Below are 27322 nucleotides of genomic sequence, written 5' to 3' on the forward strand. Positions count from 1 at the left end.
TTTTTTCCCCTGAAAACAATTTCTCAAAACATGCTAATATTACTTTTATTATTATTTTAAAATGGGAGGGCTCAAAGACTAACATACCTGTTATACTCTACGACATACCCAAATGCCAGCAATTGGATGCCATTTCTCTGCATCTGTGAATTTCTCAGGTTTCCTTTTCTTCTCAGGTCTCTATTAGGAGAGCGAGGGATTAACTAGCAGAATCACCTGGGAACTTTTTTTCAAACACTAATAAAGCTGCTCCCTAAAATCCCAAATTTCATGGAAATGGATCATGCTAGAATCCCCTGGCTTAGTATTAACTCTTTGGAAAACCTCAGACCTCCCTCCCTGCCAAGGACGCTATTGATGGCTTATCAGAATGGAAACAGAGTGATGATATGAAGATGGAAAATGCTCACCAGTGATTCTGACATGGCCTTCCTTCTTCTTTGAGGACTCTCAGCCTAGTCTTCACCATCCGGAGCCTAAAGGGCCCAGCAGACAACATATTCTCGATAATTATTTGGTGAATAAATTGACAAATGAATGAATGAACAAATAGTCATATTGAGAAGAGATATAGACCATTGCCAAAGAAAATATTCCTAATCATTCCTGCTTGGTTTTTAAGAAATAAATAACTTTCAGCACATTTACTAATATCTCATGGTTGAAAGAAATCTCAGTGCTTCTTCAAGCATAGCCCATAGCCAGTGCAGAAATGCCTTCATAACTTCCCTGTTAAGAAACGCTTCAATCTCTTTTGAAGAGAGATCTTCTACATCCAAAGTAATTATTCCCTTAATGAATGGTTCTGAATATTAGGCAAGTCTACTTAATTTCATTTAGACTATTGAGTTTCATGAGGCCATCTGGAATTGTTCTAGGGCTTCCTTTCCCTGCCAGCTCATCAGATTTTTAAAGTCAGGGAATGTCAATTCCTTTGTTCCTTGGAACTTTGCTAATGTGACCCAGCTCAAACCTCATTTCTTCTTCTGGTTTTCAACCAATGATCAATATCCCTGAAAATTCTGTGTGGTTCATTCTGAGATTGAGATGAGTACATGATCTCTAACCACACAATACTTTTTGGCAAGAGATAGTGGGAAAAGTGAAATATCAAGGGGCATGCCAGTTTGTGATTCAAACATGGTTGTTATCTGACAACATAAAAGTTGAGAATCATGTTTTATTTGACAGACATTCCGAGGACTTTAAGCCAGTGAGAGAGGACTCTCAGATCACTCTGAGGGACTGCTTCAAAGAGGTGAGGGGTTGAGGAGCCAGGACATATAGGAATTTTTGCAACAAAGACCAGGTAGTCAGAACTTCAGATTTCTGTTAACTGAAGAAAACCGGAGGTCTCAAGTTTAAGCACGCAGTGCTTTTCTGTGTATGGGAAGATGCAAGAATCTGGGCTCACTGAAATGATTGCTTTGGTATGAATGTTAGCTATCTGGAGCCAGTATCCTGTGTTTGATCATCCTGTCTCTCCTCAGCGTGCACCATCTGAGGTGGCTGCAGCAGTTGGCTGCTACAGGGCGTGCTAAGTCATTTCAGTTGTGTGCGACTTTTTGCGACTCTATGGACTGTAGCCCTCTAGATGGCGGGCATCCAGTTTCTATCCTGAGTTCCCTCGGGATGAAACTTCAGGGTGGCTGTGGCAATGTGATGGTCAAGTGGCTACAATGTCTTTTATTTACTGATATGACAGGCAGTATTTTTTATTCACATTTCCAGATGTCCCCTAAAAGGATCATCACAGGCCAGTATGAACCTACAGGATCTCAGTTCTCATCAGAGCTGGGCACCTCTCCCTTAATGGTAACATTAGAAACTGTCTCACCTGACAAAGAAAAAGGTCATAGGGCACTTGGCTTGCTTCTTTCTAAACTGACTTCCACAGCTGCTATCGTTCTGTAAATTGGGTTTACAGCCTTGTTAGGGGAGACAGTATTCTAGTCATGGTTCATGAAGGTCCTCATTAATTAATTCCAATATTTAGGGAGCATTCTCTGTGACAGATACTGTGCCCCTAGATGTCAGAAAAATAGAGCTGAGAAAGCTACCTCTGCCATTAAAGAGAGCCTAGGAAATTCAAGGTAAAAGACATGTAAATATATGTTACAATTCAAAGAGGTCACTAAGAAATGAAAGGTTATTGGGGACAAGAAAAATAATTAATAATTAATTAATACAGGAATGGAGACTATGTCAAATATAGTTGTTACTTATTAAGGACTTGTCATGTTCTAGGTGGGTTTCCCAGGTGGTGCTGTGGTAAAGAATCCACCCACCAATGTAGGAGATGTAAGAGACACAGGTTTGATCCCTGGGTGGGGAAGATCCCCTGGAGGAAGAAATTGCAACCCAATCCAGTATTCTTTGCCTGGACAACTCCACGGACAGAGGAGCCTGGCAGGCTATAGTCCATGGGGTAGCAAAGGGTCAAACACGACTGAGCATGGTACATGTTTTAGGCACTTGGGCTAAATGCTTATTTATTTATATCTTTTGCTACTAATAACAATTTTATTAGGCAGGTATTATCAACCCATTTTATGGGTAAGAGAACCAAGGCTCACACTTCATTCATCCATTCACTCATTTAACAAATCATTCCTCAGTACATTCTATGAATTAGGCCCTGCTTTAGGCATTCAGAATATACCAGTGACCTCTAGATGCTTATATATTAGTGGAAGATACTCTATTGTTTGCATGCCGATTAACATGTAAGAGATAAGGTATAACTTCAGATTATCAAACAGTCTAAAAAGAAAAATGAGTTAGGTTAAGGAGATAAAGATAATCTGATTTGGTGGTCAGGGTAGCTATTTTAAATAGAATTGGAGAAGAGCCTCCAATAAGAAGATGCCGTTTAAACAGAGGCCTGAATGAAATGAGGGCATGAGCCATGCAAAGATGCGGGGGAAACTGGTTCCAGGTAGAAGCAGCAACAAGTACAAAGGCTTAGCAGTACCCAAGTCTGTTGAATCTCAAATTTCTTAACCCTGAAACCACAGAATACACTTCAGAGCTTGGTGGAGTTCAACCTCGTTATGTCTTGGCTCAGAAAGTATTCAGTGAGAGGCCAAGTGATAGATGAGAGTGAGTTATTAGTACAGGACACTTGTGAAGGATACAAGTGGACAGGGCAGAGGATTCTACATAAGAACTTAGTGGGCTACATTTTTTATAATCAAAGGGAAGTGGGGAGGGGGAGAAGACTACCTTCTTCCTCATCCTTGAGTAGACATCAGGCTTCCCTCATCAGCTCCTCCTCTACATCAGGTGGGGGAGTCTTCTTGTCCCTCCACAGTCAAACCCAGGCTGTCATGGAGCTATTCAAATCAGTAGAAAGGTGGTGGTGGTGGTGGTGGTTTAGTCACTAAGTCGCGTCCGACTCTTGTGGCCCCACAGACTGTAGCCTGCCAGGCTCCTCTGTCCATGGGATTCTCCAGGCAAGAATACTGGAGTGGGTTGCCATTTCCTTCTCCAGGGTATCTTCCCAATCCAGGAATCAAACCCAGGTCTCCTGCACTGCAGGCAGATTCTTTACCAACTGAGCTATGAGGGAAGCCTAGAAAAGTGGTAACATATGCTAAAATATAGTAAATTATCTCAGGGTTCAGTATAAAGAGGTTCTTGTACTATAGAATGTCATTTCCCCATATATATATGGGACATTATCTTACCTCAGCCAGCAAGATGCAGGTGCCATTGACTTGTCCAGTTTTGTTATTAAGCAAGCTTGCTATATTTACAATGTCTGGATTGTTTTCTCAAGTGATATTAACTTACAGTTGTCTCCTGCTGCTGCTGCTGCTGCTAAGTTGCTTCAGTCATGTCCGACTCTGTGCGACCCCATAGACGGCAGCCGACCAGGCTCTGCCGTCCCTGGGATTCTCCAGGCAAGAACACCGGAGTGGGTTGCCATTTCCTTCTCCAATGTGTGAAAGTGAATAGTGAAAGTGAAGTCGCTCAGTCATGTCTGACTCTTAGCGACCCCATGGACTGCAGCCTACCAGGCTCCTCCATCCATGGGATTTTCTAGGCCCCCTAAATTTCCCTCTCTATCTATAATCCCATAGTGGGATTTCTAAACTAACTGTTTGGTTATCCTACTCTATCCGTATCACCACCAAGCTCTATTATCAGATTTAGCTCTCAAAGGCTAAGCAGACCTTAATAAAGTGAAGGATGTGGGGAGGGTATTCCAAGGAGAGAGAGAGGAAAAGCAAGTTTAGGATTCTGAGAAGTTCTGAATACTTGCCAACAACAGGTTATTTTGATGGCTTTTAGAAAAGGATTTTAACCACTAAAGTGGCTTGAGTTATGGTCCTTTCTCAGTGTGAGACTTAGGGACTTCTGAAGTCCCTTATATTAGTACATGCTATTTGACTTCACTGTTTCTCAGCATCTCTGAACCACAGTGTTTTCACACGTGGAGTCAGAAGACCTTGGTTTGAGTCCTTGCAATCCCTTGCAAGTGATATTTGCATTTGGAATAGCATGGCTTAGAAATCAGTCAAACTTGGACTCAGCTGTCTGTCATAGACCAAAGGTCCATCAGGCAGATTTTCACATCCATCTTTACTGAGGGAGAGAGTAAAGTGGAGTCATAGAGACCATGGTGGGAAGCCTGGCTCTGCTGCTTTCTCGCTCCGAGACTCTGGCAATGTTACTTAGTTTCTCTGAACTTCAGTTTTCTTTATAATAATGATGATAATATAAAATCTCACAGGGAAAATGTATACAAATGGTTAAATGCAGTTTCTGACACTGTCATCTCTGCTTAAAAGTTCCATTGTGATGATTAATGTTAGGTACGTGCACCTTTGTCAAAATACCCATATTGAATAGTTCTTCCCATTGGCAAAGTGAGAATATCAGTTCTTTCTTTTTTTAAAATTATTTTTAATTTAACTTTTATTTTATATTGGAGTACAGTTGATTTACAATGTTATGTTAGTTTCAGGTGATTACAGCAAAGTGATTCAGTTATATATGTACATATATTCATTCTTTTTCAGATTCTTTTCCCAGATAGGTAATTACAGAATATCGAGTAGAACTTTAGGTGCTACATAGTAGGTCCTTGTTGATTTCTTATTTTATATATAGTATTATGTATATGTTAATCCCAACCTCCTAATTTATTCCTCCCTTAGGGCTTCTTATTGTAATGTACATGTGTGTGGATTTACAAAGTGTTAGCCATGAAAGCCATATACCATCTTCCACTCCATTGGTTCATTCCTTCATGTATCCATTGAGTTAAAAAACTAAAGACCTGTCTAGGTGCTAGAGATACCAAGGTAAGACAGATATGATCTGCAGCATCAAGGGCAATCTAGAATTCCCAAGAATTCTAGGAACACTGTCATATCTATCTCTTTTTAGCTGCTCTTAGAATATAATCAATTTTTTTTTTAAAGCTCAAAATGCCTTTCTAACTTCATTTTGATTCATGAGTTATACTGTACTTAGGGTGTATTTAACAGAAAAACAACTTGTCCACCATGTGCTTTCATTTACAAATACAGTAGTATTTTGAGATTGGCATATTAATTTTTAATTGAAAGCAAAAAGTCCCTTGAGGGTACTCACTTATTGATAAGCATGTTGGTGTGACACTAATAGATGATCAATCTCCTACAGAAGATTAGTGTGCGGGCCAAATGCCATTGAGGTTGAAATCCAACCCATATGGAAGCTGCTTGTTAAACAGGTAACTGTTTTCATTTATTTTAAAAATAAAATACTGTTTTTTTCCTTTTTCATTTCTAGCACGCAGGGAAATCTTAAAAACATGGATACTTTGACAAGGACAAAAATCTGTATTTTGTGCAACTTTCTTTGGTTATTCCCATTGACTTTAGTTTCTACTTTTCCTGTCTATTGAGGTTTTCTTTCTTATTATTATTTTAATAAATATATTTTTTTATTCCAGGATTTCTAACTGGTCCTTTTCAATAATCACTTGTTCTAAATTCAAATCTGCTTTAAAAAATTCCTTCCCAGTGTGAGGGACAGATTTTCATTTCATAATCTCCTCTTTGTTTTCTTCAGTTTTTTGATGATGGCTATAGTGGGGAGGGGGAAGGTTTGTTATCATTTCATGATCTCTTTGAGGATTTAAAAAGCATTATTTGATCTCTTTTTGCTTTGTTCTATCACTCTATTATATCCATTCTCTTGATAGTGACATCTTTCTTTTTTAGTGTTTCTGTTTGTTTTAAAATATTTTCTCTGTATGCTGTGGAGTTTATTTATTTTAGTAAGCTCAGCTTAGGTGGGACTTTCCTTCCTCCATTTATCCCTCTCTGTGCTCACTTTCCTTCTTTGGGTCATACTGGTCACCAGGGGTCCCAAGTTCAGAACTGGAGCCTGTATTGGAGGTTTGTACTCTGTCCATCATGGATCTGTAGGATGCAGGCCCTGAGTCAGCTTGGTGCTTGGCCAGAGTCACAGCTGCACCACGAACTTGTCTCTCCTATTCCGCCCTCTGCTGCTGGTGAACCCTGGCTGGTTGTGACTTTTCTCAGCCTCTCCTCTGGGGCAGGGCATGTCCAGGAGCTATTGCTGTTATCTTTAGCAAGCCTGGTTATGTCTCCTGCCACTTGTGGGATACTTATTCCCCCCAGCATTGAGCTCCTAACCATTGATCTCCTGTCTTTGTGTAAAACCTAACAGACTGATCAATCCGTCCCCACTCCGTGCTACATGTTTCCAGTCTATTTCTAATTCACAAAGATGGTCATTTTGGTTTTTACATGGCCATTTTTTTTAAATAATTTTTTATTAGACTTTTTTGTTTAGAAGAGTCTTCAGTTCAGTTCAGTCGCTCAGTCATGTCCGACTTTTTGAGACTTAGGTCCACAGAAAGATTGATCGGAATGTACTGAGATTTCCTCTGTATCCCATGCCTCCACATAAGCACAATCTCTCCTACTGTTAAAAAGCAGATTGCTTTTAAAACTTCTTATTCAATTACATTTTCAAATTACCAAAGACTCTTTCAAGTGTCTATTTAGTTTACTTTGAAAAAGTGCTAATATTTCCTGACACTTACTTACTAGGTCTTTAGTAGAAAAAAATAACAAGAAAAACTATGTCTTTACATTTGGTTTCAAAAGAATATTGAATAAGAGAACTAAATTAATTAGGATGGTTTTGTTTCTTCTACAAGAAGTATTTAACCAATTTTCTACTGAGTTTATACAAACTCAAAATCGTATTACTAGAAATGCATAATTTACAATTAAAGCATTTTATGCCAGACAGAAGAGCTATAATTTGTAAGAAAAGCATGTTGCAATGGAAATAATTTAAAAGTTAAGGAACACAAGCTTTCTTAACCAACGAAATACGGCCAAGGGTTTCATAAACTTTTAAGTTATATCCTATTTACTTATGAACGAGATGTCAGTTTATTTTTAGGACTCAGGTAGAAATTTATTTAATATATTAGAAAATTATAGAAGATAGAGGTCAGAAAGAACAGCACTGATTTTAAAAAATATTTCATCTAATTCATAATAATTGTAAAGAGCACTTTACCAAGAAAAAAAAATCTTTGTCCTGCTCAGAAAGTGTCTTTAATTCAAGCTAAGTGTGTAGGTCATGTGACCTTCTCTAGCTTCCTGGGGTTTGCCCTCTCTGCTATTATTATTAATAGTAAAGTCAGCAGGACTAAAATGGGGATAATTGAGGGAGCAAAAAAAGTCCAAGATATTATTAAGAGACTAAAAATACCTGCTTTGAACTGGTGATACATTCTGCAGGTAATTCTCACTGCATCTTTGAATAAGACTTTTCTCTTTCCTGAGTAAGACTATCCCTCCTTGTTTAAGAGAAGGTCCATGCTCTCAGAGGATCTTGCCAAGACCTGTGACATGAGAGTATTATTTTTAAATGAATTATTTGAGTAAAAGCGAAATCTTTCATCTTCATTGCACAACTTGACTACATCTGTAGCATGTGATTACATGAAAAAGAAACCTGCAATACAATGTTCAAATTGAAGTTTGCTGTTAAAAGAGTCTGAATCATGTTTCTCCTCCAATATGGGTACATCTGTTTAAAACAGCAAACTATTAGATTTTGTTATTGGTAAAATATTTTTAAAAGTTCAAAATAAATAAGAAGGATCAATTTGTGAGCATGGTTCTGAACGCCTAAAATAAATTTACTTCTACCATATCACATTCTATGAGCTTGACATTGTCTCTACTGAAATTAATGGAGCTCTAAGGGGTCACACAGAGTTGGACACGACTGAAGTGACTTAGCAGCAGCAGCAGCAAGTGCATTCTATTGTTTTATGTTGCAAAAATGAAAGAAAAAAAATCCTATAAAGAAATGACATCATCTTGACTACCACTAAGGTCCATGCAGTGACCCAGAATCTCTTTTCATACCTGCAGGTTTTAAATCCTTTCTACGTGTTTCAAGTCTTTACCCTCACTTTGTGGCTGTGTCAAGGTTACATTGAATACTCAGTGGCCATCATCATCTTGACTGTTCTCTCCATTGTCTTAAGTGTGTATGATTTGCGACAGGTAAGAACAGAAATCATAGTTGGATTCTATTTAGCCTCAGGCTGCATGAGAAGTCAAACATATGCCATTTCCACTGAGAACAATGAGTTGCTTCGTTAAACATAAGTCATAACAACGCAAAAAGCAAGGGCTTACTAAATCTGGGATCTCAGAAGGAGGGTTTCAGGAATGTCAGATAGATTTAAACATCTTTGTAAACTCTGGTTGTCGACTGAAGGCTGCATTGAGTAACTGTTTAGAAGGACTCTGAGGCTGTGTCTGAGTCTGATAGAAAAATGATGGATTAATGATGACAGTATAGCACCTTTCTGTCATCTTCCATCATTGTTCATCTTATAGCCAATTAAAATCTTCCTTTTAAAGAAAATCAGTCTTATAAATGATATAACAGCGCATTCTGAAGTGGATGGCTTCCCTGGTGGCTCAGACGATAAAGAATTCATCTGCAATGAATTGAGACCTGGGTTCAATAGCTGAGCCAAGAAGATGCCCTGGAGAAGGGAATGGCTATCCACCCCAGTATTCTTGCCTGAAGAATTCCACGGACAGAGGAGCCTGGTGGGCTACAGTCCATGGGATCACAAAGAGTCAGACAAGGCTGAGTGACTAATGCTTTCTGAAGTGGAATCTAGCTGAATATTACTTATAAATCCACAGCCCCTCTAAATCTCTGTTTCCCACTGCACCTTTCAGGAAAATGTTCTGCTACTTTGCTCACGATTCATCAGGCTAAATTATGAGGCAACTTCTCAATATGTCTCAATGTATTTGTTGTATATTTTTGAAAACTTGATTGTGAAATTGACTTTTTAGACATGGGAAACAGTGGTACTTGTATCTGTCAACTCTGTCGAACTTTTAAAATCACCTGGTCTCAAACTTCATCCGTCACCTAGAGAAGAGGAAGCTAAGATACAGGGGGTTGGTTTGTGTCATAAAGTGATTTTGTGACAGAATCAGGGCTTCTGGTCCCCTGTAAATGAAATTCTATTACATGAGTGATATTTCTTTAGCAGAAGATCCTTTCCAATGTAGCACATTGCTGGGGAAGAAAAGTCAGACCTACGTGTGAGAGGAGAGATGCCTTCTAGCTGTCAGAACTCTGGGCACACGTCAGTAAAGCACATCTGGAAGCTTTAAACAAGTCCAATCAAAAGAGATTTTTATTCTTACTCTGTTTCAATCACTCAGCAAATATGAGGTCTAAGATTGGCTTTTTATCAGGTTTTAGATTCTACAAATTTTGAGTTATGAAGTGTTTGATGAGAAATGAAAAAAAGGCAATATATTTAAAGAATTAGAAAGGAGGACTTAAAAATGAAAAGTTAAATGAATGGAGACACTTTGAGCTAGAGAGTGAAGACTCGAGAGGTTTCTTTTGTCTATGGGTTTTTGTTTGTTTTTACTTTTTAAAAAATGAGTGGCCTAGTGTGTTTCTTCATGAGCTAATTTAGAATCACAAAAACTACACAAATATTAATAATGACCAGTAACCTGCCTTTTGTGGTGACAATTTCTTTGTGTCTGGCTGCCAAGTCAAGGAGAAGAGTGACTGTCCTGGTGAACTCTCAGCATGTGAACAAAAGTAGGAAAATAGACACCAGGACAATAAAGGATCTGCCAGATTCTGTTCAGCCACAGTAGGAAACAAATTATAGTTATTTTACTTTTGTCATTTGATAGAGGTATGTAATGTGAAGCCCCAAATCAAATTTCTAGCTCCTGGGTTTTGAGAAATCTTTGTTTAAATAGAATGGATAATTTGATACCTGCAAACCACTCATGTGCTTTCTGGCTGATGTCAAACATCAGTGAATGCAGTTCTTCTGTGTGCTTCCATCTGTTGGGAAGACACATACTCAAAATATACCTGAATATATCATCGCTGACCATCTCAGGGTTCTAGGAAAAATAAAGAAAGATCTGAGGACTTTGGCAGGGAGATCTTTTCAAGTTAAAATCCTCCCTCCCCACACACACTAATCTTATTTGTATTACTTGACACAATTTGTTACTGGACAATTTAGTAGTCAGTTTCATTTTCTGTGAGATGTGTGACTGTGTGTGTTTGTGTTCACTGTTATAGTTAAGTTCAGTTCAGTTGCTAAGTCATATCCGACTCTTTGCGACCCCATGGACTGCAGCACACAGGCTTCCCTGAACATCACCAACTCCTGGAACTTGCTCAAACTCATGTCAATCAAGTCAGTGATGCCATGTATATAGTAGAGAAAGTAAATGAAACAATGCATTTGAATTACCTGTGTTCCTAGTCCATAACAGGCACTCATCAAACGTTACTTTTTGTTACCGCTGATATGGTTGTTGCTGTTTTTACTGTTTTTCTTGGAGTGGAGAAACTAGATTATGGAAAGATGGGAGGCAGCCTAGAGAGGGAAGACAGGTCTTCTAACTTGAACAAGGAAGCAGTGCAGGAAAACCCCGACTGAGCTTCTAACCACTACTGATTCATCCACTGTGACTCTGGAAACTCTTTCTCCTCTCTGGACTCATTTTCCTCAGCTGTAGATCAGTTCTTTTCAGTCGCTCAGTCATGTCTGACTCTTTGTGACCCCATGAATCACAGCACAACAGGCCTCCCTGTCCATTACCAACTCCCAGAGTTCACTCAAACTCATGTCCATCGAGTCGGTGATGCCATCCAGCCATCTCATTCTCTGTCGTCCCCTTCCCCTCCTGCCCCCAATCCCTCCCAGCATCAGACTCTTTTCCAGTGAGTCAACTCTTCGCATGAGGTGGCCAAAGTATTGGAGTTTCAGCTTTAGCATCAGTCCTTCCAATGAACACCCAGGATTGATCTCCTTTAGAATGGACTGGTTGGATCTCCTTGCAGTCCAAGGGACTCTCAAGAGTCTTCTCCAGCACCACAGTTCAAAAGCATCAATTCTTTGGCGATCGGCTTTCTTCACAGTCCAACTCTCACATCCATACATGACCACTGGAAAAACCATATCCTTGACTAGATGGACTTTTGTTGGCAAAGTAATGTCTTTGCTTTTTAATATGCTATCTAGGTTGGTCATAACTTTCCTTCTAAGGAGTAGCGTCTTTTAATTTCATGGCTGCAATCAGCGTCCACAGTGATTTTGGAGTCCAAAAAAGTAAAGTCTGACACTGTTTCCACTGTTTCCCCATCTATTTCCCATGAAGTGATGGGACCAGATGCCAGGATCTTAGTTTTCTGAATGTTGAGCTTCAAGCCAACTTTTTCACTCTCCTTTCACTTTCATCAAGAGGCTTTTCAGTTCCTCTTCACTTTCTGCCATAAGGGTGGTGTCATCTGCATATCTGAGGTTATTGATATTTCTCCTGGCAATCTTGATTCCAGCTTGTGCTTCTTCCAGCCCAGCATTTCTCATGATGTACTCTGCATATAAGTTAAATAAGCAGGGTGACAATATACAGCCTTGACAAACTCCTTTTCCTATTTGGAACCAGTCTGTTGTTCCATGTCTAGTTCTAACTGTTCTTTGTTCTAACTATGTTCTAACTGGTTCTAACTAAGTTCTAACTGTTGCTTCCTGACCTGCATACAGGTTTCTCAAGAGGCAGGTAAGGTGGTCTGGGATTCCCATCTCTTTCAGAATTTTCCACAGTTTATTGTGATCCACATAGTCAAAGGCTTTGGCATAGTCAATGAGGCAGAAATAGATGTTTTTCTGGAACTCTCTTGCTTTTTCGATGATCCAGTGGATGTTGGCAATTTGATCTCTGGATCCTCTGCCTTTTCTAAAACCAGCTTGAACATCTGGAAGTTCATGGTTCACGTACTGCTGAAGCCTGGCTTGGAGAATTTTGAGCATGACTTTACTAGCATGTGAGATGAGTGCAACTGTGTGGTAGTTTGAGCATTGTTTGGCATACCCTTTCTTTGGGATTGGAATGAAGACTGACCTTTTCCAATCCTCTGGCCACTGCTGAGTTTTCCAAATTTGTTGGCATATTGAGTACAGCCCTTTCACAGCATCATCTTTCAGGATTTGAAATAGCTCAACTAGAATTCCCTCACCTCCACAAGCTTTGTTCGTAGTGATGCTTTCTAAGGCCCACTTGACTTCACATTCCAAGATGTTTGGCTCTAGGTGAGTGATCACACCATCATGATTATCTTGGTTGTGAAGATCTTTTTGTACAGTTCTTCTGTGTATTCTTGCCACTTCTGTTAGGTCCCTACCATTTCTGTCCTTTGTTGAGCCCATCTTTGCATGAAATGTTCCCTTAGTATCTCTGATTTTCTTGAAGAGATCTCTTGTCTTTCCTATTCTGTTGTTTTCCTCTATTTCTTTGCATTGATCTCTGAGGAAGGCTTTCTTATCTCTCCTTGCTATTTTTTGGAACTCTGCATTCAGATGCTTATATCTGTCCTTTTCTCCTTTGCTTTTCACTTCTCTTCTTTTCACAGCTATTTGGAAGGCCTCCTCAGACAGCCATTTTGCTTTTTTGCATTTCTTTTCCATGGGGATGGTCTTGGTCCCTGTCTCCTGTACAATGTCACGAACCTCCGTCCAGAGTTCATCAGGCATTCTATCTATCAGATCTAGTCCCTTAAATCTATTTCTCACTTCCACTGTATAATCATAAGGGATTTGATTTAGGTCATACCTGAATGGTCTAGTGGTTTTCCCTACTTTCTTCAATTTCAGTCTGAATTTGGCAATAAGGAGTTCATGATCTGAGCCACAGTCAGCTCCTGGTCTTGTTTTTGCTAACTGTATAGAGCTTCTCCATCTTTGGCTGCAAAGAATATAATCAATCTGATTTTGGTGTTGACCATCTGGTGATGTCCATGTGTAGAGTCTTCTCTTGTGTTGTTGGAAGAGGGTGTTTGCTATGACCAGTACGTTCTCTTGACAGAACTCTATTAGCGTTTGCCCTGCTTCATTCCATGCTCCAAGGCCAAATTTGCCTGTTACTCTAGGTGTTTCTTGACTTCCTACTTTTGCATTCCAGTCCCCTAGAATGAAAAGGACATCTTTTTTGGGTGTTAGTTCTAAAAGGTCCTGTAGGTCTTCATAGGACCATTCAACTTTGGCTTCTTCAGTGTTACTAGTTGGGGCATAGGCTTGGATTACTGTGATATTGAATGGTGTGCCTTGAAACGAACAGAAATCATTCTGTCGTTTTTGAGATTGCATCCAAGTACTTCATTTTGGACTTTTGTTGACCATGATGGCTGCTCCATTTCTTCTAAGGGATTCCTGCCCATCAGTTCAGTTCAGTTCAGTTCAGTCGCTCAGTCGTGTCTGACTCTCCGCGACCCCATGAATCACAGCACGCCAGGCCTCCCTGTCCTTCACCAAGTCCCGGAGTTCACTCAAACTCATGTCCACAGAGTCGGTGATGCCATCCAGCCACCTCATTCTCGGTCGTCCCCTTCTCCTCCCGCCCCCAACCTTTCCCAACATCAGAGTCTTTTCCAGTGAGTCAACTCTTCAATGAGGTGGCCAAAGTATTGGAGTTTCAGCTTTAGCATCAGTCCTTCCAATGAACACCCAGGATTGATCTCCTTTAGAATGGACTGGTTGGATCTCCTTGCAGTACAAGGGACTCTCAATGGTCATCTGAGTTAAATTCACCCATTCCAGTCCATTTTTGTTCACTGATTCCTAGAATGTCGATGTTCAGTCTTGGCATCTCCTGTTTGACCACTTCCAATTTGCCTTGATTCATGGCCCTAACATTCCAGGTTCCTATGCAATATTGCTCTTTACAGCATTGGACCTTGCTTCTATCACCAGTCACATCCACAACTGGGTATTGTTTTTGCTTTGGCTCCATCCCTTCATTCTTTCTGGAGTTATTTCTCCACAGATCTCCAGTAGCATACTGGGCACCTACCGACCTGGGGAATTCCTCAGGGCCAGTTTCTCGTGGCCCTGGAGCTGCCAGCTGTAGATACTGGAGGTTAAACTGTATTTTTAAGTCCCACCATTTTAGGATTCTATCATTTTGTCAGGGCTACCAGCGAGGCACAAATAAGAGCCCTTGAAAACTTGAAACATTAATTAAGAAATTGGCTGGCCATGGGGAATGTGGTGACATGTTCTGTAGACTGGAGTCAATTCTATAGAACCCTGTTAGTTTTAAACTGATTTATCACATAAACTACTCTGTCACGAGTGGACAAATAATAGAAGACCATTTTAATTCCTTTCATCATAAAGGGAATATATATTATAAATACACACCAGTAGCTCATAGCAAATAGATGGGGAAACAATGGAAACAGTGGCAGACTTTATTTTTTTGGGCTCCAAAATCACTGCAGATGGTGACTGCAGCCATGAAATTAAAAGACACTTACTCCTTAGAAGGAAAGTTATGACCAACCTAGACATATTTAATATCTGCAAAAAGCAGCGACATTACTTTGCCAACAAAGGTCCATCTAGTCAAAGCTATGGTTTTTCCAGTAGTCACATATGGATGTGAGAGTTGGACTATAGAGAAAATTGAGCGCCGAAGAATTGATGCCTTTGAACTGTGGTGTTGGAGAAGACTCTTAAGAGTCCCTTGGACAGCAAGGAGATCCAACCAGTCTATCCTAAAGGAAATCAATCCTGAATATTCATTGGAAGGACTGATGCTGAAGCTGAAACTCCAATGCTTTGGCCATCTGATGTGAAGAACTGACTCATTTGAAAAGACTCTGATGCTGGGAAAGATTGAGGGCAGGAGGAAAAGGGGATGACAGAGGATGAGATGGTTTGATGGCATCACTGACTCAATGGACATGAGTTTGAGTAAACTCCGGGAGTTGGTGATGGATAGGGAAGCCTGGCGTGCTGCGGTCCACGGGGTCACAAAGAGTTGGACATGACTGAGCAACTGAAATGGACTGAACTGAGCTCATGGAACCCAAGGACATAAAGCATAGATGGACTTCACCAGGGGGCTGAGCCGAGGAACTTGGGTTCCTCCTTCCAGTCTCCTATTCTATGGCAAGTATGCAATGAAGCAAACATATTTTGGAGAAAATGCTGCACCCTCCCTCCTTTTTTTTCTGAAATCTAGGTGTACCTAGAGCTCTGGCAGCCCACAGATGGTTTGTTCCATGTGGCTTTCTCCTTCCACTGGCACAACTAGTTGGAAAGGGGTCATCTGATCTGGTGGAAGCTGACTGGAATCCTTCTGCCTGGGATCCTGGAATAAAGGCTTGAAGCTGCTGGTCATATTCTGTTAGGAAAGTGATCTATGATGTATAGCTAGGACCAGGGTGGCCACCCTCTATCCCTGCATATGGACTAGCAGAGAAACACACACACACACACACATTTCCTCAGAAAAAGTAGGGGAAAGAGTGAACAAAATACACAGTGAGACATACAGGTAAGCAGTAATCAGTCCAACAGAGACAGAGTAACCTGTTTCTCACAGCGTGTTCCTGTTCCTAGTCTGGAAACTCCCTTAGGAGACTTGGCTGTGCTTCCCACCTTAGGTTCAAGAGACATTTCTGCATCTTCATAAATTCTCAACTTCTGCTTAAACCAGCCTGACAAGCTTCTGTTCAGTTCCGTTCAGTCGCTTGACTTTCTCTAGTTGCTGGGAACAGGGCCTACTCTTCCTTGCAATGCATGGACTTCTCAGTGTGGTGACTTCTCCTATTGCAGAGCACAGGCTCCGGGCACATGGACTCACTCAGTTCCTCCAAGGTGTGTGAAATCTTTCTGGACCGAGGCTCGAACTGATGTCCCCTGCACTGCCAAGCAGATCCTTATCCACTGTGCCACCAGAGAAGTTCCTTGATGAATTTCTTAATTTGTTTTTAAGCAAAACAGAATTGTCCTAAATGAATTAAACTGGAACTGGCATTTTTCTCTTTACAATTTATATAATGGCCAGCCACCATAATAAATAATTCTAAACTATGTCTAAAAATAATGATGTGATATTCCATGGCCTACCATAATTTATTCAACTGCTTTCCTCTTTATGGAAAATAAGGGGTTTCTTCTCTACAACACATATATTGAATTAAAACTAACTACAATATAGTGTATCCTTACATATTAGTGTTTGTGTCTCTTTTTTCAGCAAAACAAAATTTGTATATTTTGGATGTTAATAAATACTGTAGTATTATTTTCCCTAAATGGAATAATTCAGTCTCTATTGGAAACATATGAGAATATCTATTTTCCCAGATCCTGACCAGCATTAGGCGTTATACCTTGGTATTTAAAATTTTCCATCTAATACATTTTTGAAAATTGTGTCTCACTGATGTTTTAATTTATACTTCCCTGATTCCTAGTGAGATTAGACACACTTTCCTTTGTCTAAAAGAGATTTGCACTTTTATTTACTGTCTTTTTATATCCATTATATACGTGAAAAAGTTCTATTTTTAAAATCTTCTTTATCTTGACCTTGACTTTTGCTAGATTTAAAAAATATGTCTATTCAAATATGTTTATTTTTCTTTATTGTTTCTGGGTTTTTGTTTTAAAAGTCTCCTTTTTTTGTTGTTAAAAGTTCTCCTTTTCCAAAATTAGGTATTTTAATTTTTTCTATTTGTCATTTTCTTAATATTTACTTTAACATTATTCATAGAATTTAAATATTCAGATCCTACAACTTAAAAATCCCTGATTGCCTTCCTTTACTCCAAACAGTAGCATGGAAATTTCAGACTTGATGGCAATATTGCAAAAGACTTCTTTGAAATGACGACACTAAGCCTCACTGGAAAAGACTCTGATGCTGGGAGGGATTGGGGGCAGGAGGAGAAGGGGACGACAGAGAATGAGATGGCTGGATGGCATCACCGACTCGATGGACCTGAGTTTGAGTGAACTCCGGGAGTTGGTGATGGACAGGGAGGCCTGGTGTGCTGTGATTCATGGGGTCGCAAAGAGTCGGACACGACTGAGCGACTGAACTGAACTGAACTGAAACCCATTAGCAGTTCAGTTCAGTTCAGTTCAGTTCAGTCGCTCAGTCGTGTCCGATTCTCCGCGACCCCATGAATCACAGCACACCAGGCCTCCCTGTCCATCACCAACTCCCGGAGTACACTCAAACTCATGTCCACAGAGTCGGTGATGCCATCCAGCCATCTCATTCTCCGTCGTCCCCTTCTCCTCCCGCCCCCAACCTTTCCCAACATCAGAGTCTTTTCCAGTGAGTCAACTCGTCGCATGAGGTGGCCAAAGTATTGCAGCTTCAGCTTTAGCATCAGTCCCTCCAATGAACATCCAGGATTGATCTCCTTTAGAATGGACTGGTTGGATCTCCTTGCAGTATAAGGGACTCTCAAGAGTCTTCTCCAACACCACAGTTCAAAAGCATCGATTCTTCGGCGATCAGCTTTCTTCACAGTCCAACTCTCACATCCATACATGACCATGGGAAAAACCATAGCCTTGACTAGACGGACCTTGGTTGGCAAAGTAATGTCTCTGCTTTTTAATATACTATCAAGGTTGGTCATAACTTTCCTTCCAAGGAGCAAGCGTCTTTTAATTTCATGGCTGCAATCAGCATCTGCAGTGATTTTGGAGCCCCCAAAAATAAAGTCTGACACTGTTTCCACTGTTTTTCCATCTATTTCCCATGAAGTGATGGGACCAGATGCCATGATCTTTGTTTTCTGAATGTTGAGCTTCAAGCCAACCTTTGCAGTTAGTTAATAAAAGCTTATCTGACCCCACCTGCAAGGCCTCTTGTAACACTATACAAAAAGGGCCAGTTTCCTGAAACTATTTGTAGTTTAAATCACAAGTCCTCAGCAATTAATATTGTTAATTAGTTGCTATATTATTAATTAATTAAATAGTCCTCAGCTAATCCATTTAGTGCTTTACAATTTGCAGTGGAATCTGACGTTTATAATGAAGGTGCTTGTATGAGGCTTGGCAAACTGTGAAATGACACAAAAACGAGAGGGAGGGATAGGAGCAATCAGGGAGGAAAAGTGATTTAATCACATGCACCCTAGGAAGGGCGGCTAGAGACCTCCATCCCAGGTTTCCTTCATCCCAGGTTTCCTGACTCCAAGTCACTTTCCCCTTGAGCAAAATCTCCAAGTAACTTGTGAGTTTCCTGTGGCAGTAAATGATGTTTTGATAATTTATAACAAAAAGCTGATTTGGGCAGGAGAGCTGGGAGAAAGGGAAGAAAAAACATCTACTTACTGCCATTTCTAAATTATGCTAAATAAATACATGCTTTTGAAAACTGCAAAAGAGAAGAATGTTGTCAAAAGTGGAATAAGAATCCCCGTGCATCCACTCTAGCCACTGACAATGTCGCACAGAGAGAGGTTACCTTGACTAGGCCAAGAAACACCCCAGTGCAACATGGTCCCTTTGTACCACTTTTGACACAGATATGAGCACAAACCTTGGCACCCAATTGCATCTCCATTGAACTGTACTGCACGCTCCACTGCCGGCTCCACGGGTGGCTGCTGTCAATAGCATGGATATAGCTGGCCCATAGTTCTCTGCCTCATTCAGGACTGAGCTGGGCTCAGGAGACACCTGAGTTAATGCCCTCATTATTCATCTCTGGAGGGAATCCAGCCACCGCAAACACAAGGACACACAGCAACAGATGCCGAATAATAACAATATGCAAATTCGTTTTAGAAGCGAATCCTGGTCTCACTGAACAGGGACTGGAGAAACCAAAGGGGACCTAATGAAAATCAGGCAGTGAGCTTGGAAATCATGGCAAGCATCACAGTGCTGGCTTTCTCCTAGCTGGTTGGTTGTCATAGAAACCTGTGTGTGTAGCGTTTCTGAGTACATTAGCTCAAAGAGGATGCTTATATTATCCTACTGCAGAATTGTTGAGCGAAGTAGAATTACTCAGCTTGGTTAAAAAAATATTTGCTGAGGGCCTACTATGCGAAGGCCACAGGGGATACATAGATGAGTATGTAGTCCCATCTTTGAACCTCCTGACTTGGAGGGGAGACCTGACAAGAAAACAGATAGCTCTAGTGGAATGGGATCTATGCGCTAATACAGGAGAAAACACAGAGAGTGGAGCAACTAATTCTTCCTGCGAGTGTTAAGGACTTATGGATTGGAGATAGTTCAACAGGGCTTTATGTACAGGAATAGAAAGAGTTGGCTAGTAGAAAACGGGGGTGAACATTCTAGGGAACAGCTCAAGCAAAGACAGGAGAGCTTGGCAGGTTATGCAAGATGCTAAGTTTGATAAACAATTCAGCATTATGCCTTCATGAGTTTGCAGAATTATAGTCAAGTATTGTTGACTCAGACTTCACCATTTCCAAATGTGTTACCCTCCTCTTAAGCGAAGTTGAAATTGACATCGACTAAAGGAGTTTGCTATGCAAGAAAATAAAGGAATTTGTAAGGAAGGATGTTTCTCTTCTTAAAAGACAAAAGCTGCTTTCAAGCACTTTCAGAGAACATTTTCACCCACAGAAAAGGCTTTAGTCAGATTAACTTTTTGTTGTTGTTGATTTTCATACATAATAAGTGAGTGATTGTGGGCAAGTTACTTTAACATTTTTAAGCCCCTGTTTTTTGTTTTATTGTTTTTGTTTTTAGTTATATGTACACCGGAGGTAATAGCATTTTCATCATAGGATTATCTTGACGATTAAAAAAATCAAGCAACATATTCCAAGTGCCTAAAATAACACCTGGCACTTGGTGACTGAATAAAGTTTTAAACTATTTAAAAACAATAATATGAGTCATTTGTTATACTATGAATATTTCTCCTATGAAGCCTTGGAAGTCTGAATGAATCTTTGATATGCAAAATAAATCAGTATCATGTTTTTGTAGAGCTTGAAGGGAACCTGAAAATGATCCAATTCAATGTTGTCTGTTGACAAAGGAAACTGATACCTTATATGGTAAAATGTGTTATATAGGGGTATCTGATTGGCTGGTGGGTAAGCCTGACCCACCACTCAGGAATCCTGACTGAATCCAGCGGTCTTGCTACCAAACCATGTTCTCACCGTCATCCATAATTAAATGAATGCGCCAACAGGCAAGCCTGAGGAAGTCAATTTAGGCCAATGAATATGTGCCCAATAGTGATATCACTTCTTCCACTCAATTGGCCCAAATGATTGTAGTTTTTCAAGCAAAACTGAAATAAATAATAGATTGTTCTACATGAATATTAATACCAAACTTACCAAACTCACTATGCTCTCTCAAGAGGAAAGTTGCATAATTGTGTGTAATTTTTGTCTAATGCTGGTGACATTTATAACATTAAACATTATCAACAAAACAGACAAAAATAATTTAACATCTAAAGAGAAGTTTTATTATATCTGAATTAGGTAAGCTGTATGCTAAGCTAAACTATAGTGTTTAAGTACTGTTGACAGTATTTAGACCTCTTCTACTTAGAGGTATCTGAGTAACTGACACCCATACAGAGCCTTCCAGGGAGGCTCCGGTTGGTCTGGCATCGCACTCGCCTCTGGCTGGTGGCCTAAGAGTCAGTTTAGATGACTCTGTGGATCACATCCTCTCTCACCTCTGTTTTCTCATCCCCTGAGTTATCCTAGGAGATGCTTCCTCCACTTCTCCAGGCTGCTTCCATTCCCTCCACTTTGCCAGGGTCTTATCTCAATGAATCCCACTTCAAGTGAATTTTTTCAGCTGATGTACTAGAAAAGTGCTTTGTTTTGTTTTTTTAATGACAATTTTCTTATTAATCATCAACACTCATCGAACTCTTACTATAGTAATGAGTACTATCTGAAGTGATAAGTAAAACAAGCATAAAGTAATTTAAAACAACCGTATCAAATAGATACTGTTCTTACCCGTACCTTTAGATGAGGAAAAGGGAGTTAAACAGGCTGAATAACTCAAAAGTGGTAGCACCAGAATTCCAAAGAGAGCAGTATGACCCCAGTCTTCAGAATTATCCAAAATGAAAATCCACCGGTTCATAGAAGAGGTGATGGTTGTTCCACATGCAATCAAAATACAACCTAAATATTCAGAGGCTCTTACAATGGAAACCCCTTGCAGATCAAATTCAGCTTTGCTTTTTAGAGACAGGGCAACAGAGACACAGAGAAGGGGACTAACCTGTTTGTGGTCTTATTGGTTTTCTCCAGTCTAATCATTCATCCTCCGGAAATGAAGTCTCAGTTCCTTAGCTGTAACCCATGAAACAGTGGCTGTGCATCATTTTTACTGGGATTGAAATAGTGTGAAGCTAATGAGCATACTTACTGCTCGAAATAGGGAGTTGAGTGAGGTAGGGGTTGAAACAGGAAAGCAGGAGCTTGGAAAGTAGACTTGAGTCTTTCCCAGAGACAGTTTGACTGTGGCAGCAGGTTCAGCATTTACTGTATTGAGATCAGGTGGTTTTCAGGATATGGACTATCTAATATTGAAATGCTGACTTTAAATTTACAGCAATCAGTGAAGCTGCACAACCTCGTGGAGGATCACAACAAAGTCCAGGTCAAGATCACTGTAAAAGGCAAAGGTAAGTGATGTGTTTTGCTTTCATCAGCATCCTAGTATTTGGAGTGGAGTTGGTCTCATTTGTTTTGATGATTAGTCAGGAGGAAAAGTCTGTTTTGATTATACTGAGGACTGGGGCTGTGAGGCAAACAAGTCATCATAGATTGAAAATTTAAGGCAGCAAGGTTGTGCCTGCAGGATACTGAGAGTGAGCCCCTTGTTGAATTCTGTACCGTAGGTGCCTGGCATGCCTCACCCTGACCCCAGCCCTGATTGAACTGTTTCTCCTCAGTGTCTGGTTTATTTCAAATTCCCTCTGTACTCCATATCTCACTCATTGGAATGTTACCGGGTAAGCCTTCTTAAGGCTTTTTGATTTGCTCACTAACCATCTCAAACAGACCCAGCAGCATGTATTTCTGTTATATGGAAACCAGACCTGTATAATGCTTACGGATGGCTGGATAGACAGTGGGCATTTGCTCCGAGTTACCTGGGCTGAGGTGACCACGGCTCTCAGCAAGAAGTGAGGAACCGTACTCCAGAGCAGTGGAAGTTGTCTGGAGTGTTTACATGGGCCCCGATCCAAGTACTGAGTGTGCTGTAGGGGGTCAGGATCCCAGCTAAAGGATATAAGCAGACACAAAGGGGCACTCTTCCATGGACAAATGCGCTTAAGGGTCTCCTGTGGGCAGAGCGCTGTCCCAGGTACTAGGATCAAGATGGGATCTTATTGCTGAGCAAATCCTTCCCTAAGACCCAGACACCAATTCCCTAATCCTAGTTTTCTGGGAATCTGCAACTGAGTGGAAAGAGGCTGGAGCAGGTGAGCATGCAGGGTAGTTCTTGACCAAAAAGTTGGTAAGAGTTCTCAGCTGTTTTTATTGTTAGGTAAAAACAGGAAAAGTTCATCTGATCATGAAAATGTTGCTCCTGTATAGGTTTGCAAGAGCTGGAATCCCGTCTCTTGGTTCCCGGAGATGTTCTTATTCTTCCAGGAAAGCTTTCATTGCCTTGCGATGCTGTTCTGATCGATGGAAGTTGCGTGGTGAATGAAGGCATGCTCACAGGTAGGCATTTGTCATGAAGCTTCCTCTTTCTTTCCTTCCAACAACCAGGCCAAGTGAGCAAAGCAGATCAGTGTACACTTACCTGCTTTATGGACATAACTTAGTGACCAAACAACAGCAACAAAGGTACTGAGAGAGATGGGGAAGACACATCCAGACTATTCATGTGAATGGAAACAATATATGTAGATAAGAAATTATCAGAATGGAAACCACGATACACATGAAGCTAGAAGAAGAGACTGATACAACTTGGGATTAATTAATTACCCCATGAGTGAGATGAATACGATGCTTTGAGTTCAGAGGTGGGTGAGAGGACCCTACTATTGGATGCACAATCTCTTTATAAATATGAGGATGCTTTATACATCTGTTCGAACAAAACATAGACTAAAACCGTACCTCACAATTGACAGGGCATAGAGATTATATCCAGCCCTGTATTCTGTAGATGGAAAACTGAGCCCCAGTTTTCAGTGGGAGAAAGATTGAGTTGGGTCTTCCAGAAAGGCAGTAAAACAGTTCTGTTCTTTAGAATCGTGTTTCCAGTTGATCTCACTGAGCATAAAACTGGTTTTCTAGTTATGGCTTGAACTGTCCTTGTCCTCATTTGTACTTTGTACAGTCCATTTGAATTTGTGTAATTAGTAAGGCACTATCTATAACATATTCTTTAAGCCAAAAGAAAAAAGAGGAAGAAAATACACAGGGCATCTTATTAATAGAAGGAAAAAACCATATGGAAACACAAAAAATAAATTATTGGTCTTTTGTGTTTACAGTTGGTGCATTTTTATGTTTCCAAATAGTGTAAAGACAAGGAAAAGAAAAAACACATGCACAAAACTTTGTAACATCACCTAAACATAAAGAGAGTCATTCTCTAATTCCTAAATTGTTCAACAGAAGCATATTTCCCATTAAAGATGAGCCTGCTTAATTTAAAACTGAGACAAGAAAATGCAGGAAACATAAATATGTGCAGTATAATTACAAAATACCCCTTTAATGTGTTAAGATCTAACTGCCTTGTAAAGGTAGTGAAGAGGATTTGCATACTGATCATATCTCTCATCCAGAATGTTGCCATAGTACCTCAAGTACAAACCTCACACCCAAGAAAACCGTGCTGTTCACTCAGAGGCAATGACGGTCTCTCATTCCCAATAGCCTCACAACCAAGAACAGTGTCTCTGAAGGCAACAGAGAGCGTGGCAGTGAGAATAGTGAGGGGACACACATCAGGGTTTACTCCCCTGGGTCTACTGACCTGGAGGATCATGTTTGCCTGATTCTTAGGAAAACTCAGTAAGTCCTAGAGAAGCAGCAAAGGCAAAAATGCCACCTTTTAACAAATGTGCAAAGTTGACCTAAAATGACCTCAAATGGTCAGTGGCTTTTCTGAGGGAGTGTTTCAGGAAAAATAAAGTCATCAGCATTAATATCTATGCAGCCTAAGTACTGATAAAGTCAGCTTTAGAGATAAACACATAAAACAGAAATATATCCATCTTTCTCATTAATTTCTTGAAATAGACCTCAGTACCAGCATGCTTTGGATATTTTATTACAGAGCTTGCCTAGATCCTCCCACTCACTATGTATTCCTGGGAAGGATCCTGATGGAGTAATTAGATTAAGGTTAGATTCCTCAAACTGCAACTGTATTTCTTGAGTATGTGTTCACAAATGTGACTCAAGTAATATCCTCCATGTGCAAAAATAATCCTTTACATATACAGAAGTCTTTATGTAAGAAGAGTAGCAAATATTCCTAGCATCTCTATAGCAATTTATACTTTCATAAACGACTTTTATATCTCACTTCATTGTAGCATAAAACAGACTAGGCGCTATTATAATACCCAATTTACAGATAGGGAAACTGAGGTGAAGAGACTAGGGCTGCTCAGCTAATGAGTGAAAGAGTCCGAGTTGGAGGTGCATTGGCTTCCAGGCATGAGGGACCACAGGAGTGAAGACAGTGATTCGAGGATGGGTACAGCTACTGTTTTTTTGTGTGTGTCTCCTTGCCTTTTCCTTTCTCAGGATTAGTCCCATGTATAGCACATGCGCATTGCAGAATTTTCCTTAGCGTCATCTTAACCTCATCCTCTCGGCATAAACTCTGCTATGCAAAAAGCTCAACTTTATTTTATACCTACACTTCATTTTAATTTTGACTTCAAATTTGTTCATTCTTGAAAGTGTGTGGTGTGAAGCATCTGGTATAAGTCAGGTATCCCAGCAGTTAGCAGGAGCTCCGCCCCCGCGCCCCGCATTCTAGTCTGGCCACAGAAGTTGCCCCAGGTACTGGGGAGAGGCCTCTGGTCTGGGACACACTCCTCTCTGAGGTTGCCTCTCGCCACTTAGAGCGTGGGAATCATCGGCGACCTATCTACCAGGAAAATGAGGCAGACCCCGGTGACGTTTGCTCTCAGTTTCCACAAACTTCTAGAATGTTTCCATGTCCTATTTTGGTTCCGGCCCCTTCTCTCATAGACATACAATAGCCAAGCTCTCTTTAGACTTTCTTCCAATTCCTACTCCTTGGATTTTTATTTGGCTAGAAAAGTAGTAAAAGAAAGACATGATGAGCAGAAAAGCTTTGTTCTTACTCTAAGGTGGTCTCTAAAATTCACGGTAAATTTATGAGTGGCTTTGGAAACTCAAAAGCCAGTCCCTTGCTCTTTTCCTGTGCTTCCTGAGACAGTGATCCCCTTCCAGATTGAGGCCTGGCGTACTGTGATTCATGGGATCGCAAGGAGTCAGACACGACTGAGCAACTGAACTGAACTGAAAGGGTCCAGAGGAAAAAGGGAGTACCATGGGGAGAAATTTTTTCCTGGTAGCAAGAGCTACTTTTTCTTAGCTCTCATAAGTATTAGGTGTTATGCTAGCATTTTACACATGTTTTTTTCCATTCAATCCACAACTCTGTAAAGTGGGAGAATCTGAGGTCCAGAGAGGGTGATTTATTTGCCTGAGGTTACACAGCTTGGAAGTGGTAGGGCTGAAGTTAGAATTCATTTGTTTATTCGTTCATTCATTCATCCCACAAATGTGTATTAGCCCCTGCTATCGAGCAGCGGAGAAGGCAATGGCAAGCCACTCCAGTACTCTTGCCTAGAAAATCCCAGGGACGGGGGAGCCTGGTGGGCTTCCGTCTGTGGGGTCACACAGAGTCGGACACGACTGAAGTGACTTAGCAGCAGCAGCAGCAACTATGGAGCAGATGCTCTACTAGGTGCTGGGGAGACAGCAGAGAACCGGCAGATTTCTGCCCTCATGGAGCAGACTCGAGGGGGAGGACAGAAAACATGAAGCTAGATAAATGACACAAATTCCCAATAACAGTAAGTTATATGAAGAAAACAAAATACTTAAACCCGGTCATTTTGTCCCCAGAGCCTACGCTTGCAACTGCCGTTCCTCGTTCTTCTAGGGGTAATTATGAGGGGGAGGGGTAGCTTTCACTCTGCCAGGGTCCCCCGCTCTCCCTCTGCTCATTAGAATTACTGCTCTATTTGAAACGTGTGTGGAGAATCATGTAGTGGAGAATTCCCCTGAGAGGTTATTTTATGTTTACATCCTGTCAGGCAAGCCTGTAGTCAGTGGATAGATCGGATCTTCTCAGCTCTTCCTGTTTTCCTTTCTTCTCTGTCACTCTGTCTTCCTTTCATGTATCCACTCGTTCATCCGTTTACTCACGAAAGTTTCAGAGACGCCTGCTGTGCCTGCTTTGTGCCAGCACTGCGCTCGAATCAACAAGAGAAATGAGAAACTCCCTCCCTCAAGTAGTTTAGAGTCTGATGGTCCCAGACGTATAAATAAACAAGGACCTGACCTTTCAAAACAGTCACCCTGTGGAGACATCTGGCTCATTGTGGACAAAGGAGGGAGTTTCAGTTTCACAGCAGCCAGGATCTTCCGGTCTCAGAAGCCAAGTAAACAGTTGTCTGTGAGTATCTTTCCTTCTGAAACCCTCTCCAGCCTACATAGATCTCCAAACTTTCGTTTGGAGAATCCATCCTTTCCTGGGATCCCTGGGAAAATGCTGAATATAAAAATTTTAAATGTCAAAGTCCTTGCCCTCTGATATTACCTAGATCATGAGAAAGAACCTAAACTTGTATAACTATAATCAGTACAACTGTATTTCCAAGTAGGAAATATGGCATTATCTTGCTAATTAAATAGCAAAAATCTGATGACAGTTTCAACTAATCCTAGTGCTTTT

General features: G+C 40.6%; 1 protein-coding gene across 2 annotated transcripts in view; it reads left to right on the forward strand.

Annotated features, from left to right (window-relative positions):
• ATP13A5 (ATPase 13A5) overlaps window positions 1–27322 on the forward strand; it is a 124854-nt gene that overhangs the window by 26448 nt on the left and 71084 nt on the right. For both annotated transcript variants that reach the window (XM_055407746.2, XM_055407754.2), the window contains exons 6-9: window positions 5656–5725; window positions 8424–8558; window positions 21959–22031; window positions 22951–23079. In XM_055407746.2, coding sequence (XP_055263721.2) covers window positions 5656–5725; window positions 8424–8558; window positions 21959–22031; window positions 22951–23079 — 407 coding nt within the window. The remainder of the gene's footprint in view (window positions 1–5655; window positions 5726–8423; window positions 8559–21958; window positions 22032–22950; window positions 23080–27322) is intronic.

Source organism: Moschus berezovskii, chromosome 1 (genome assembly GCF_049115385.1).
Source record: "Moschus berezovskii isolate FMDL1 chromosome 1, NW_MosBer_1.0, whole genome shotgun sequence".
Taxonomy (NCBI): domain Eukaryota; kingdom Metazoa; phylum Chordata; class Mammalia; order Artiodactyla; family Moschidae; genus Moschus; species Moschus berezovskii.